Source organism: Artibeus jamaicensis, unplaced genomic scaffold (genome assembly GCF_021234435.1).
Source record: "Artibeus jamaicensis isolate MK-2021 breed Jamaican fruit bat unplaced genomic scaffold, CSHL_Jam_final contig_452, whole genome shotgun sequence".
NCBI classification, from domain to species: Eukaryota; Metazoa; Chordata; class Mammalia; order Chiroptera; family Phyllostomidae; genus Artibeus; species Artibeus jamaicensis.
Genome location: NW_026521837.1, coordinates 18537255 through 18553644, shown reverse-complemented (window position 1 = coordinate 18553644; position 16390 = coordinate 18537255). Strand labels below are relative to the sequence as shown.

The 16390-nt window shown below is 37.2% G+C and overlaps 1 protein-coding gene across 3 annotated transcripts in view; it reads right to left on the bottom strand.

Moving 5' to 3' along the window:
• Positions 1-1642: 1642 nt before the first annotated feature.
• BANK1 (B cell scaffold protein with ankyrin repeats 1) overlaps positions 1643-16390 on the bottom strand; it is a 299128-nt gene continuing 284380 nt past the window's right edge. The window contains exons 13-17 of one of the 3 annotated variants that reach the window (XM_053666388.1): positions 13286-13349; positions 5448-5477; positions 4390-4445; positions 3102-3166; positions 1643-2049 (exon numbers count right to left, since the gene is read on the bottom strand). In XM_053666388.1, the coding sequence (XP_053522363.1) occupies positions 3107-3166; positions 4390-4445; positions 5448-5477; positions 13286-13349 (210 nt within the window). In that variant the 3' untranslated portion in view covers positions 1643-2049; positions 3102-3106. Of the gene's footprint in view, positions 2050-2715; positions 2855-3101; positions 3167-4389; positions 4446-5447; positions 5478-13285; positions 13350-16390 lie in introns of those variants that run through there. The other 2 variants (XM_037156882.2, XM_053666389.1) reach the window with 2 other exon arrangements.

The window sequence follows — 16390 nt, the reverse complement described above, 5'->3', positions numbered from 1 at the left end:
ACTAGATGCTAGGACCACCTTCTCTGTAGTCACGACCATTTAAAATGTCTCTAGATGTTGCCCAACATCTACGGCAAAGAGAACAAAATTGCCTCATTTGAGAACCACTGGTCTAGATGCTTCCTCTTTGTTACCTAGAAAACTGACTGGTGGAAAAGAAGGGAATTACTGTTAAACATAAAATTCCTTTGATAACATTCAGGACCTGTTCATATGCATATTTCTCTAGAGTCATGGTAAATTTAAGAACCTGAGGAAGGGGCCGGCTCTTGGCTGAAAGTGAGAGGGTGGCTTCACTCCTCAGAGGAAATCTGATTTAAGGAGGGGATGAAGAAAAAGATAAGGTGTATTAGCTACAGGCTGCTCAGTCTTCCAGAGTCAGCACCGAATCCTCAAGAGGCCTCTCATGGAGGTCTTTTTTTTTCCTGGCAGTGACTAGGGCTCTTTGAGAAATGCCCCAAACCTCTGGGGAGAGTTGATGCATTTCTAGCCTACATCCTGCCCCTCCAGTCTGTCTCCTGACCTTTCATCACTAAGGCAAACCTTCTGTTGTATGGCTTAAACTTGAGGGGCAGTATTTTATACATCAAGAATAAAGCCCAGAGATTAAGAATATTGCTTCTTTATGGAGCATTTTCATTTGGGAACATTTCAAAATTTGGGCTGGTCTTCTTCTGCCTTTGCATTTCTCTACTCTTCACCTCTTCCTTCCAAGAACAGGCATGCTGTGGATTCGTCTCGATCGTCCAGCTCCAACCTTGTCTGACCAACGTTCTTGTTCTGGCACAGCCTAATCAGCCAGGACAGGATGAACCATGGTAAAGAAAGCCCGGGGAATTTTAGGTTTCTTTTTCCATATTTCTTTGTGATGACAAAGGAGTAAGATTTCCAGGGCCAGTGTGTCTATGAAAAGAGACTATTAAATGGGCTTTTTGCCATGGTTTTGTTTTACGTTAATGCAGTTCATGAGGGAAGTATTTTACAGATCCTGGATTTAGATTCCCATCTATGTTCGAGACCTGATTAACACTCAGGCTTCATCCCCCATTTCCACCCTTAACTGAGTCTCAGGTATGAAATGAGCTAATTATATTAAAATTGGGAAAGTTAACATTTTACTTGTCACTGGATTTTACATTTTTAATAAGACTAAAGCTAATGGGGCAATTGCAGGCATCGGTCACAGGGTAATATGGAAGTTTGGACTTTAGAGATGATATGTACATTTACATTTTATAGGTGGAGAAAATTGCAGAAAGGCAGTCAGCTTTCCCATTGCTATCCCTAACTGCTTGGATGCAGCAAGCCACAGGAATGAGGGCTCGGTGCGTGGGACAGCGTGCCATTTCTCAAAAGCTCGGATGTGAAACTTAGGCTGAATTTTGAAATATAATAATCAAAGGTAGCTTCTATAGGGATTAATTAAACTGTATTATTGAAAAAACAGGTTTATTTAACAATCTTAATAGTCTTGAGAAACCTATCATCAGTATTTTGCAGAATCACTTAAAAAATAAACATTCCCATCTTTGTTTAGAAGCTAGACAAACATCATTTGTGTTTATTGTACTTTATGTGAAATGAGTCAGTGTTAGGGTGGTTGGTGATGTGGGCTGTGAAAGAATCCAGAAACAGAAGAAAGTACAGGGAATAAAATCTTTTAGTTCATTTTCCAAGAGGGCAGAGGGGCTTGTGGAGATACACCAGCCCTGAGCGGGGGGACTTTGAACTTTTATGAGGTGACTGTGGTGGTTGTAGAGCAGGATGTTCCGGTTGGTCTTGTTCAGGCTGCAGCTTGTCTGGATGTCATTGTCGGGTGCAGGGTCCAGTAACTGTGGTCTGGCACGTCCTGTATTGTAAGTTCCTCGGCGCCTCTGCACCTTCAGGGGACTTCCAGTAATTTTCTAGTCTTGAGGATAAAGGCTCATAGAAGAAGAGTCAGTCACGCTTTCTGGAGTCCAGCTAGCTCTGGCCAAGAGGGCTTGAAATGGGACTTTTGTCCTATTACACAAGTTCACTTTTTTTCAAATAATTTTTGTAGACTTCTCTCTTTGTAAAATGGCAAGCAGAAGAATTTAGTGGTTAATTTCCATGCATTGATCTTTCCCTCCACGCATTGATTTTGAAAAGTCAGCCATAGCTTTAAACATTCATTTTATTTGCAGCAAGTGTTCATGAAAATTATAGAATGGTTAAACCGTTTTCTATTCTAAGCTAGTAAAATGTGTCTAAGAAATAAGATGATGAATTTGTAAGCCTTTTAACAAGGTATATAGTTATAGAAATATATTTTAATATGAGATACAAAATGTTAGAAAAATGGTGTTTAGGGTTACATGCAAATAAGCACTAAATAAAGGAAGTTTTTTGCAAACATGATGTAACAATAATAGATAGTTTTGAAAGTGACAGATTCAGAAAATGGACCAGTCACTCAAAAGGCAAATATGTACTGAACAAATTTGTGTTTTCATTGTTATTCTAAAGGCTGGAGGAATAATTTATTAAGGTTGCTGCCTGAATTAGGCCCAATAACTTTGCTACAGAGCATTTAATGTTTCTGTTCTTGTCCTTCAATTTTTCAAAATGGAAAATAGTTGCTTCAGTGAAAACTGCATTGTAAAATGCGAGAATTTTGTTTTCAAAGAATGCCGGCATTCAATTTTAGTCTTGATATACCCATCTGAAGCAGATATAATGCCAATAAATTGTGGCAATAATAAAATCTGAAATCCAGAGGACTGCCTTTTCTTTCACAGTATAGATTTGCCCTGAAGACAGCAGGCCATCCAAATGCAAGCTTGCTTCATGCAGAAAGCACAGTATCTGCAGATTCTTATTTCATTATAATAACCTGAAAACAAGATCACAGGAAATGCACTAGTGAATAATGTATCATCAATTGAAATTGATTAGCTAGCATAAAGTCACCCCCATACATAAATCTTTCTGAGAAACAGTCACCTCTGGCTTGAAAAATACACGTTTATTCTTTCAGGAGAAGAAAATGAAATATTTATTCTGTTTGCTAGACAAATGATTCCTTCAAGTCCCTAATAAGCCTGCTTTAGGTTTTTAAAAAACATGGCTGTTTTTCTTACCTTCCTTAGTGATCTTTTCTGTAACAGAAACCAAATTCTTTCTCAACTTGGAGTCGAGCAGGATGCTAAGAAAAAAATATATAAGGAGCTAGTTAGCATTTCTCCATTTTTGAAGCTGAGCAAAGAAACATGAAAAAGTCATAGCTGCCTTTCACAGTCACAAAAAAGCAGCTTCACTGAGGTAGCTGACAAGGAATCCTTCCTTTTACAAGGACCCAATCACTGTAAAGCTCAACACCATCACAGTCCTTAACGTCAAACTTTATTTCCATTTTGATGGAGAGTAGCCCAAGTGTTGGGAATTTGTATTCTTTTCTCTTATCCAAAATAACAGAACACGATTGTACAGTCCTTTAGATTGCATAGAAGGACCTTTGTTTCACAGAGATATTTTGATAAATTCCTGGGCCTAGCTGGCCTCCCATAATTCTGCTGTAGCCAGATGAGTCTAGTGAGTCTATGTGCTGAAGGCTGCTCATCGGGCCTGTGGCCCATCGGTGGCCACAGAATGATCCAGAAATGCAAATACTTCAATCAGTTCTTAAGAGTGAATGGCTTTTTAGATTACTAATGATTTATTTGAAACATTAGAGAAATAGAGGGTTATTAAAATTTGGTACACTTAAATTGGTTTATTATGAGAACTCGACAAGGGTCTAATTCTGGATTTTTTTGCAGGAAATCCAGCTGCCACATGACCTGGAGAAACACTGCAAATTCCCTACATCTTATATATAGGTAGATAGGTGGAATAACAATTTTTATGAAGAAAAATTTGTGTACGGAACATTATCGGCGTTGTTTTGGACTGGTCTTGGTTTTCAGTTGCTGCTGTCTTTGTCTAGCGCGTTTAGAGCTTCTCGTTAGCAATCTCTTTTCTGTTGACTCTACAATGGGAAGTAGTGCCTATGTACATGAATGATATTGTGGGGCTATGTTTTCTCTACATCGAGACTTTAAAGACTGTATACATTGTGGTTCAGATAGACTCACCATAAAGATTGTGCCTTCATACCGCCTCTAAGATTTATTTGGTCCCCAAATGTGGAGTTGAACCACACTTTGGCCTCTATGCCTTTTTCCTTAGATCAAGTTCCTTCTTTGCCTTTTTCCAAATAGTTAATTTCATTTTACTGCTCATGGATTTTGCACACAAATGGTTATGTAACCTATTTTATTCATATTTTTAGTATGTTTCAAAGCATAATCAGGATAGAAAGCTCTTATGTTCTTTCTCAACAAAAGTCTTTTTTCCTTTTTACAAGAAATTAAGATAAATACAACCTACCTTATTGCCGAAAGGTATGCTGTATGTAATATTTTCATTGTGAACACTTTCATTACCTAGAAGTACAAACTCTGTTACTATCTCTTTAGTTATTTACACATTTAATGATTCATTTATTCAGCACATTCAAAATCACATATGCAAAGGGTAAGATATGGGTAAGGGGAAAATTACTGACGCAATTCAGGGGCATATTGAAAAGGCATGTTTGGCAAGTATGCCGTTTCTCCCACCTATACTGATTGACTTGTGTAGGATGCTGAGGAGTTGCTTCAGCCCAGAAACAATCTAACACCTTTGAATAACAACCTCCACTTGTGATGACACCTTCTTCCTCTTTTTCTTTTCTCCATTTACCAGGATTCACCAGTTGCAAAATACACTTTTTAAGAAAAAAATTTCCCTACTACTCTCCATTGGCTTATGCTACTGCCCTCCTGCCTTTACCACAGGCTTCCCATTTTCCGTCACAGCCTCGCCGCTCACTTCTGCTCCCAGCCAGTGCTTTGGTTGCGGCCAGAGCCCACTGCTTCTGGATTATCCCACAGCTACATGGCCGACCTCTACTTTCTCTCTGCCCTCCCAACATTCTGCACACGTTTCTCTCCATCACACGAAAGTGAATCACTCTCTCCAGTGTTATTCCAATTTCATTTGCTCTATTAATAACTTCCATTCATCAAACATCTGCTCTTATTTACATATATCTTCACAGCAATTCCCACGGTGGAATTCTTATCCACATTTCACACAGGAGGAAACTGAGGTCTAGCAAGCTTAAGTGACTTGTGGAAGGTCACAACTAGTAAGTTGTAGAGAGCCAGGTCAAACAGAGTCCAAAGTATAAGCTTCTTTTACTACATAACATTGCCTCTAGCGTTGCTATTCTAGAACCATGTCACTGTTTTGACTGCCAAGTGGTTTTGCATATCAATACAAAAGCTATGTGAGATTTTACACTGCTCTGCCTAATGGTATTAGGTTTAATTTATATTGAAATTGGTTTACCATGTGCTTTGTTTTAGTCCCAAAGCCTTCAATAAATATCAAGCACTTACCATTCGGATGGTGTACTATGGTGAGCCTGTCTAGAAGATACAAAAAAAAACCATATTCTAGTGAGTTTCGTTCAATATGTATTTTAAGTCTTCTTTTTTTTTTGGTTTAACTACATATCTTTAAGGGGAGCATGAAATTTCACAATCTGATTTAAAAAATACCTCCATCAAGTGTGAGAAATCATGTTTTATTACTTTTTCTTCCTTCTGTTGCTTGTTTCTAAATATTATGTTTTAGATATGTTTGACACTTAATAAAAGCTTGCTATTCTGCTATAATATTGTTTTAGCCCGGGCTACTCCTTTGTTTGAAGTTAACATTATTCAGTAATAATTACATGCTGTACAACTCAAACATTTTCTAGTATATACTTTTGACAAATATATATAGCCAGTTAAGATAGAGAAAATTTCTCCCATAGAAAAATCCTTTTATGTCCCCTTACATCCATCCTCACCTCACCATTGCTCCTCATAACACTTGACCTGATTCCTATCTCCATTAGATTTGTTTTATCTAGAATGCCAGATAAATGGAATCTTACAGTTTGTACTTCTTTGTGTCTAGTATCTTTCTTTCTCTTTTTTATATAAATATTTTATTTATTTATTTTTAGAGAGGGGAAAGGAGGGAGAAAGAGAGGGAGAGAAATATCAATGTGTGGTTGCCTCTGGTGTGCCCCCTACTGAGGACCTGGCACACAACCCAGGCGTGTGTCCTAGACTGGAAACTGAATCGGCAACCCTTTGTTTTGCAGGCTGGCACTGAATCCACTGAGCCACACCAGCCAGATATTTGTGTCTAGTATCTTTGACTCAGCATAATATATGTAAGATTCATTCATGTTGTTATTTATCATAGTAAGTATTCTTATTTATTTCTGAATAGTATGTGAGGCAAGTTAGTAAGAAGCTAGGAAAATTTCCTGACAAGTGGAATAGGGAGGTAGAGGTAACGTAGTTAAACAATTAGCAGCAAGCTACTAAGTCACAAGATCTTATTTTCTCTAACCATAGACAACTCTCCTCCCCAGTCAGAGAGCATCTATTCAGGAAGAGAACTAACAGAGACCCAGTTAGTGTCATTAGTGCCAGCCAAACCCTAGAACAGTAAAGTCAGGGGAATAAATAACGACAAAAAACCAATTAGAGCCAAAACCAAGACAGAGGTGAAGCTGTCCAGAGCATGATCCCAAACCCCACTCTACACTCATTTTGATACATCAACATATTGAAGGCACCCCTGAAAAGCTGATAATCTGATGAATACCTCCCCTAAAATTCTTGCCTACGAAAGCCAGATCACCCTCAAGACAAAGGACCCAGTGTGCACCTTTCTTTGGGCATACCCATCCCCCCTTTTCCTGCAGTGTGTACTCTTGCCTTCTTTCTCCTAAGCTCTAAGGGTTCTGACTAGACTTGCAAACAGGGGAGCAGTGGGCAGCAGTAGCTCATCCCAGGCAACCCCCCGATTCTGTCTCTGAGGGTCCCCCTTTTGCCCCTATAACTTGTTTCCTGAGTCTAAGCAGCCCAGCCGAGGCTCACTTCTGTTAGAGTGACCTTTTCTCATGAGGCAAGCAACCCAGCTGTGGCTCACTCCTTTGGTCTCTGTGACTTGTTTTCCAAGTTTAAGCAGCTCCGTCTTGGCCTGATTGTTTCCTTACTTATCTAAGAGCTGAAGTGGCTCTGTCTGGGCTCAGTGCTGTTCCTAAGATCTTGTCTCCTCTGTCCCAAGCCCTCTCTTTGTCTCACTGTCCCCATCTTTCATAAGTGTACTCTCAAAATTATGTGGACTCATGCCTTACAATCTTGCCTGCATGGAGTCAGGAACCCACGCTGGGGCACACCTGCCTCAGCCAGTCCCTTCCAAGTGACAGTATGTATCCATTGTATAAATATGCTGCCATGTAATGATCTGCTCTCCTATTGGACGTTCGGATTACTATTTCTAGTGTGGTTATTGTGGATGAAGCTGCTATAAACTGTTGGGACTATGTCTTTAGATGAACACATACTTACATTTCCCTTGAAAAAATACCTAGAAGTGGAGCAGTTAGGCAATATCGTAAGTGCCTGATTAACTCTTCTAGAGTCAACACAAGAGTCATACTCCAATCAGCAGTGTGTGTGGGGCGCATCCGGTTTTCCCACGTCCCAATCACAGCACTGACGATTTTCAAAAATTGCAACCATTATACTGGTTGTGTTTTGGTATCTCACTGTAGTTTAATTTGCCTTTTCCTATGATTAAATATCTTGAGCATCTTTTCACATGCGTTTTGGACTCTTGTTTCTGTAAACTAAGACTTAGGTGTAGATATTCTCATTGATGCTGAGCTGCTGTTGCCTTTAGGTCTTCTCAGCAGACTGAGCTAAAAATACAAACATACATTTATGAACACAATGATATTTCTATATATCTGTCATACATGTATAACCATGAGTTGTTACATCCTTACCTCCAATTCCAGTCTAATACCACAAGATTCATTCTAAGCTTCTTTCTTTTCCTCGTTGTAACTCCTTTCTCTAACAATAGGAAAATAGGCTCCCATAGTACATCTATTTGCTCAATCTTACAATGTACACAAAGCTGTTTTGAAATTGCTAAACCAAACCCCTGCAGGGCAATAAGCCCTACCAAATGAAGTGTAGAATATCATTTTTATGTACTTTTTAAATTTTTAACTTTAGCCTTAGAATGTTCTGTTTTCTTAACTTATTTTTTTCTACCCCTCTCAGTGTATATATGTTATTTGTAACATCAATAAGGTTCTTTATTTTTTAGTTTATATTTCATTTTATCTTCTTCCCAGACCCATTCTTGTTCGTTGAATATGTGAAATAGTTACAGAGTTTTAAAAGGCAGACTACATAAAGAGGTATACTCAGAGAAGTGTAGATTTTTCTTGTTTTTAAGTCAGTTTTGGTAAGTTTTGTTTTTTAAATAATTTGTTTTTATTTAAGTTATTAAATGTATAGGCATTTTTATGAATATGTTGTTGTATGGGTGTATGTTTCATGATATTTTGTTGGTATCATTTTATTTTTATAGTATCTGCTGTGATAGCCTCATTTTAATTCCAGATATAAGTAACTCTAGTTTTCTATATTTCCCATGATCACTTTTGTCATGGTCTTACAATTTTATTTATGTTTTAAAATAAGTAATATTTGGTTTTTTAAATTTTCTCTAGTCATATCTTTCATTTTCTATGATTTTTTAAATCTTATGTTTATTATTTTTTCTCTTACCTTTATTTTTAGATTAAGTTTGCTTTTTCATTTCCTAGTTTCTTAAGGTAAAAACCTGGATCATTGATCTTAACATTTTATCTTTACTGTAACATTTATAGTCATATACGTTTGCCTAAGTAGTTTTAGTTGCATTCTGTGAGTTTTGATACATTATTTTTCATTATTATCTAGGTTGAAATATTTTCTTGATAATTTCTCATTTGATTTATGTGTTATTCTGAAATGTATTTGATTCCTAAATATTTTGAGAGCTTTTTCTAATTAATTAAATTATACTTCTGTTGTGGTAAAAGAATATAAGATTTCAAGGGACTGAAATCTTTCAGAGAACATACTCTGAGCATTTCAATCTTTTGACATTCATTGAAATTTTTTTTCTGCTCGTGCAGCAAATCTCTTAACTTGGTGAACCTTCTATGTATCCACCCTCAACGAGCATGTCTTCTGAATTATTTTCAGTGTCTTGTTCTATAAATGTCAACTGGATAAGCTAGTTGATAGTGTGGTTTAGGTCTTCTGTGTTACTGGTTTTTATATATTTGTTCATTCAATTACTAAGAAAAAGGTAAAAACACCTGAGTATTATCAAATTTTGCTTCTTGATAAAATTCATAAGTATATATATAGTATAAAGAACACAAATATTTAGGATTTTTATATCTGCCTAGTGAACCGCCCTTTTATCATTTTGCAATATCCTCATTTATCTATTGTAATACTGTTTGTGTTGAAGTTTATCTTGTCTTGTATAAATACAGCCATGTCAGCTTTCTTATTGGCATGGTGGACCCTGTTCTCTGTTACACTTGCCTGTCTGTGTCTTATATTTAAAATACCTGCCTTTTAGACAGCATGAAGTTGGGTATGACTTTTTATCTGGTCTGAAAATGTCTACCTTTAAATGAAGTATTTAATCCATTTACATTGCACAGTTATTAATATGACTCAGTTTAATACTATTATTTTTTCTTATTTTTAAACTATTTTGTTCATATTCCTCTTTTGTTAGCTTTCTGCTTTATTTCTGGGGAATAAAATAGCTTTTTGGTGCTCCATTTCATTTTCTCTACTAGACTCCCATGTATATATGTATGTATGTATGTGTGTGTAGCCATCTCTAATCTATTTATTTACTATTGCTTTGTAACTAAAATATGCATCCTTAACTATCAGGATCTACTTAAAGACAACAGTGTACCTCTTCGGGCTTCATGTCTTACACTTCCCACTTCATACCTCCTACCTTATTCTTTCCTCTTCTCGATACCTGATTCTTCATATTCCATACTTTAAACTTCATTCTATAAAGATTTTACAACCATATAATTCACTGATCTTTACATGATTTGTTTTTGTCATTATATAATTGTCTTCATATGTTTCCCTTTTTTATATATTATAACTCCCAGCTTAAGTGCAGGGCTGGGCCCACTGAGCGCCTTAGAGAAGGCATGGGGCTTTCTACAAGTCAATGCTGAAAGAAGGGGCTTTGTACAAGTCAACGCTGAAAGAAGCTCAGAGTCGAGCCGGCATGAGTTCCTATCTGTAATAGAACTGCCTACTAAAGAAAAAGCCTACATTCATCTGAAGAATTTTACAGAATCCAGAATATACAATAGGTTGCCTACAATGTTCAGTACTCATTTTTGTAAAGGAAGAGATACAAAGAAATTGGAAACTGTAATCCACAGAGAAGCAAAAGAAAACCATCAGTGAAAACAACCTGAGGTGATCCATTATTGACTTTAGCACAGACTTTAAAGCAGCTCTGATACACATGATTAACTACATAAAAATATGATTTTCAGGAGTGCATAAATAGGAATGCTCAGCGAAATATTGAAACTATATAAAAAACCAAATGGAAATTGTAGAAGTTAAAATCATAATGAAATAAATAAACATTTATCAGATGAGCTTATCAGCAGATTAGATATAACAAAAGAATCAATAAAGTTGAAGACAGATCAATAGAAATTATCCAATATAATAAAAAAAAAGATAAAAACCTTTAAAAACAACAGAGCTTTGGAGACACACAGACCAATACAACACGGTGTAGTGTGAATATGACGAGAATCCCGGAGGAGAAAAGAGTGTGTTTGGGACAACACGTTTTAAAAGAAATAATAACCAAAGCTTTCCAATTTTAATGTAAACCACCTCCGTACAGTTCCGAGAACTTCAGAAAACTCCGAAGAGCATAACTGTTAAGAGGAATTCATGTAGGCAACTGTAGTGAAACTACTTCAAGCCAAGATAAAGAGATACTTTTGAAAGCAGCCAGAGGAAAAAAGTCACATTTCATACGGAGGAAAAAGGAGAAAATTATTTGATTTCTTAACAAAAGCAATGAAGGACTAAAGACAATGTACTAATATTATTGAAGTGCTAAAAATAAAAACGACCACTTAGAATTGTAAATCCAGAGAAAATATCCTTCAAAAATTGGTTGAAATGAAGGCATTTTCAGATAAATGAAATCAGGGAATTCACACACAGCAAAACTGTAACATAACAATCAGTGCTAAATATGTCATATTGGGTGAGGGGACAGTGAAAACAGAGACGCGGATCCTCGCTAAGGAGTAAAGAACCCTGAAAATTACACAAAGAGAGTAGATATAAAATATTAGATTTTTCCCCTGTACGATCCACGTAGATCTTATAGAGGCTTGGCTGTAGGCTTTGTTACGGCTGATCTAGGGTAGGTCTTACTCTAGGTCATGGCCCTTACTCCACACATCTCTTGGTGTTCACGGCAGGATGCCAGGTATTTTAACAAAGTGCCAAAAAGACCTTTCCACCCTGGCTGGGCAGGAACTTAAATATCTTAGTGTGGATTTTCCCTAATTGTACTCAGATTCTAGTGTCTCTGTTCTGTGTGCAATGTCCTAAAAAACTGCTATCTTGTACTTGCTCAGGTGGGCTTGCTCTGCGCTTGCACAGTTCCTCTGTCAGCCACAGACCTGTGCTGTCCTTTACTCCCTCTGAGGCTGCCTCTACACAGCTACTGCCACCGTGACCTGCCACACACCCTCCAGAAACATGAGCTGCCCTGATCTCTGATCTTTGTCTCCGCAGCTCGACAGGACTGCCTGGTTTTGCACAGGCTGTAGCCAGGAACTCAGCGTCTGGGAGTCAGGAGAGCTACCACAGAAGCTTTGCTTGTCTCTGGGATTATAGCCTTAGGTTGCCTATTGCTTACTCTCCGAACTCAGGTGTTTCATATTCTCACTCACTGTTAGTGTTCTATACAGTGGAAGAATTTATTTGGTGCTATTTATTCTGCTTTGGCTGGAAGGGGAGCTAGCTGATCCCTAATTAGGACACCAATGATTAAGAGCACTGATTTTGGATTTACACAGAAATCAGTTGTAGTCTCTGATCTGTGTGTCTTTGGGTGTCTTAGCTTCTCAGAGTCTCAGTTTCCTTATTTATAAATTAAAACCAATGCCTACCTCAAAAAGTTATTGTAAGAAATTAATAAGGTAATATTACATATAGGTAGTCAGTAAATACTAGCTGCTACTATGACTTACTGTTACTTAGTAAAATCATTTCTATATTTTGTAGTTTTATACTTTTTAAAATTTTCATTTTATTTTACATTAGAATGGCAGCCTGTAGAATTTAGTAATCTGTAAATTAGTCCCAGGTTTATGACCTTAATTATTGTAGAAAGTACTTCTCTTGTAGAAAACATTTCTAGGAGAGCTTGAAGAATTCACTATGGGAAAGTAGATAACAACCTAATAATATGAAAAGGAAATGAATTTGAATAGGGTGAATTTCCACATTAAGCATTAGCTGAAAGCTATGCAATATTATTGAAAATGGAAGAGAGGAAGACTTTCAAGCTTTGCTAGTGGTTGTTAGTTTTTAATTATCTGTGCAAAAGTAGGGACTTGGGGAAAGAGTGGTCAGATAGTGAGAACGTGTTTATTTTCAATTTTGGAATGTGTTGTTTATCTTTGGAGAGGATTTACCATCTTAATAATGTTTGCTTTGTGTTAACGTTGAGATGAGTTCTCCCTGGACCCCACAGAGCCACCGGAGAGCAACTGTTAATTATTAGCGAGTGAGATCTGCATTGCCAAGAAGCTCAATAGCTGTAGGGGAAGGCAACCGGAGGCGGACAAATTAAAATGGTCCACGTGTGGACAATTGTGAGAACCGACTCTATGGAGACTATTCTACCTTATTAAAAAAGTATGACTACTTAAAAATTTAATACTCTACAATGGCTCATAGATAAATGAAACTGAAACAGAATCATCATTTTTGCAACTTTCATCAAAATCAAAGGAAAAAATAACTAGCATTTATTGAATGTCCATTATGGGTCAGAGAAAGTGAAAGTATTGTATCTGTTAACTTACAAACCATTTTCAGATACGTATAATTAGTCCTGTTTTGCAGACAAGAAGCCTGAGTGCTAGGGATTGAGGACACTGTCGGTTATACAGCCGGGAAGTGATGGAGTATAGATATGAACTACAGCTGGCTGAACTCCAAAGTGCTTGTATTTTCCACTTCATCACTCTATCATTTTTGAATAATAGGCCAATTTCACTTACCATAGACATTTTCTTCTTCTGGCCTCCTCCCAATAATGGTATCTCTTAGTTGGCGCAGTTTTTCCTAAATGAGGAAACATCCAGGAAACAGAAGTCAAGATTTACGAATTTGTCATGGATCAACACGAACCATCCACTACCATCACCAGTACCACCACAGCTACTTAGGACTAATTTGGTACTGAGAATGTCCCAGTGACTATCCTTGATACTTTACATGTATTATCTTACTGAATCCTCACAACTTCATGAAGTAGATATAAAACATCATCATCTCATATTTCACATGTAGAAACTGAAATACAAACAGGTTAAGTAACTTTCCCAAATCACACAGTTGTAAGTGGCAGAGTCAGGACTGGACTCCAGAGCCCCATTCTTTTGGGAGCTGTCTTGCCAATCTAACAGCTAAGGGTCTACACTGGCTACTTAGTGACAGAAAGCAGGGCAGCGACACAGTGATGACTTGCTGCCGCCAGAGCCCAATTCCAGCTTCTTCGGCACACAGTCCTCCCCAGGAATCCCGTCGGAGAACCAGGGACTCAGGAGCGAAGGGAACACAGCTGGGTTCTCCTTCTTAGCTAACTTGTGATCATTCTTTCCAGACATTCTGCATTGAACATCTATTCTTTTTAACCATAACATAAAATAGGCTAACATTTGAAAATCCCTTTTTAGGAGAAAACCTAAGATTAGCGCTTGTCCCTAAGGGTTTCTTCCCCTGGAACCGATAAACCACATTTCCTAAAGAGAGAGTTGTTTTCATTGCCTTGCAGTTACTCTCCTGAGTAGAGCAATTAGGCACCTAGTGCTTTGAGCGGAAATGAAGAGAATGAAAGATGAGGTTTTTACCTTCTCAATCACCTTACTTTCAGCTCCGGGGATTCTGCATGGGTCTTCATTATTCTAGAAACTCTTGTATTATTAACTCTGTTTGTGCCATTTTTTCCTGCTAATTTTCTAAGATAATGCCTCTGTCAATAACAATATAACTTTACAGTTACCTCTGATAGATTCATCCTCAGTGTACGAATGAATATTTTTGCAAACTACAAAAGTAATAATGAAGCGTGTGGGATTGAATGTAAATCCACCTATGTTAAGAACATGGGAGAGCATTAATGTTTTGTTCTGATTGTTGTCTGGGCTATAATATTAAGGACTAAAAAAATGTAGGAGAAAAGCTTCTTGACATTGTCTTGGCAACCTGTTTTGGGTATGATAACCAATAGCACAGGCAACAAAAGCAAAAATAAACCAGTGTGACTACATCAACCTTCTACAGAGCAAAACAAATCATCAACAAAATTAAAAAGTGACCTATAGCATGAGAGAAAATATTTCCAAATCTTATACTTGATAAGAGATCAATATCCAAAACACATAAAAATCTCATACAACTCACTAGCAAAAAACAAACAACGACAAAACCCCCAAATAATCTGGTTAAAACAATGGGCAGAGTAACTGAGTAGACATTTTTCCAAAGACAGCAGACAAATGACCAACAGATACATGAAAAGCTGCTCAACATCACTAATTATAAGAAAAATGCAAGTCAAACCCAAATGAGATACTGCCTCATGTTGGTTAGAATGGCTATATTAGAAAAGACAAGAGAGTACAGTGTTAGCAGGGTGTGGAGAAAAAGGAACCCCAAATACTATTTATTGGTGGAAATTTAAATTGGTTTCTCCATATGGAACATAGTATGTACATTCCTGAAAAATTAAAAGTACAACTACCACATGATCTGGCAAGCTCTCTTCTGAGTATCTATCAGAAGGAATGAAAACAGGATATTGAAGACATCTGCAATCCCATGCTCACTGTGGCATTCGTCACAACAGCCACAATAAGGGAACAACCTAATTGTCTGTCAATGGGTGAATGAGTAAAGATGTGATATTATATATCCTCATATATAATATATTTAGTGGAATATTCATCAGTCATCAGAAAGAAGGAAATGATGCCATTTTCAACAACATGGATGAACATGATTTGATGGCATTATGCTAAGTAAAAAATGTCATAGAGAGAAAGACAAATATTGCATGATATCACTTACATGTTGAATCTCTAAACATCAAACTCCTAAAAGCAGAGAGTAGAATGGTACTAGTTACCAGAGACTGAGAGAATGGGGGTAAGATGTTGGTCAAATGATACAAGCTTTCAGTTACAAGACAAGTTCTGGGGATCTAATGTACAGCATAGTGATTATAGCAAACAACACTGTATTATACACTTAGGACCTACTAAAGAGTAGATATTAAATGTTCTCACTCCCTCTACCCTCCCAAATTGTAATTATGTCACAATGGAAATGGTGGCTAGCACTATGGTGGTAATCATTTTCCAATATGCAAGTGTAACAAATCAACATTTTGAACACCTTAAATTTGTTTCAAATTCTCACCTGAGGATATGCTTATTGATTTTAGAGAGAGAGAGGGAGGGAGGGAGGGAGGGAGGGGGACAGCCCGAGACAGGCCTCCCCATGAGAGAGACACATTGATTGGTTGCCTCCCATACGTTGCCCCAACCAGTGACTGAACCCACAACCTAGGGATGTGCCCTGACTGGGGACTGGACCTACAACTTATTTGGTGCACTGGACAACACTCAAACTGAGCTACCCAGCCAAGGCTGAATACCTTAAATTTACAAAATGTCGCATGCCAACTACATCTCAATTAAGATGGGGAGAAAAGAGGAAAAGGACTGACTGATAACTGGAATGGTATTCAGTCAGAATGACTAAAATTTTGGGTCTTCTGGAAAGTAGCCTTAGTGCTTGCTTTTGAAATTACAGGTTAATTTTTTGTTTTGTTTTGCATAAATACTAATCTTATTCATTATCCCACTGCCCCTTTATATTAGGTAAGTTAGATCAGTCTAAAAATAGTGAGTATAGAAAGACCACCTTAAATTCTTTCTAAAACAGTATTAAATATAAATACACAAACAAAATAGGAATAACCAATAACCAAATTTTTAATAAAACTACTAGTGAAGACATTTCCAAGAAGGTGGTTAGACTGGATTACTCTAAATTGTAGACTTTATTATTGAAGAGTCTAAGGAAGATGAAGTAGAACT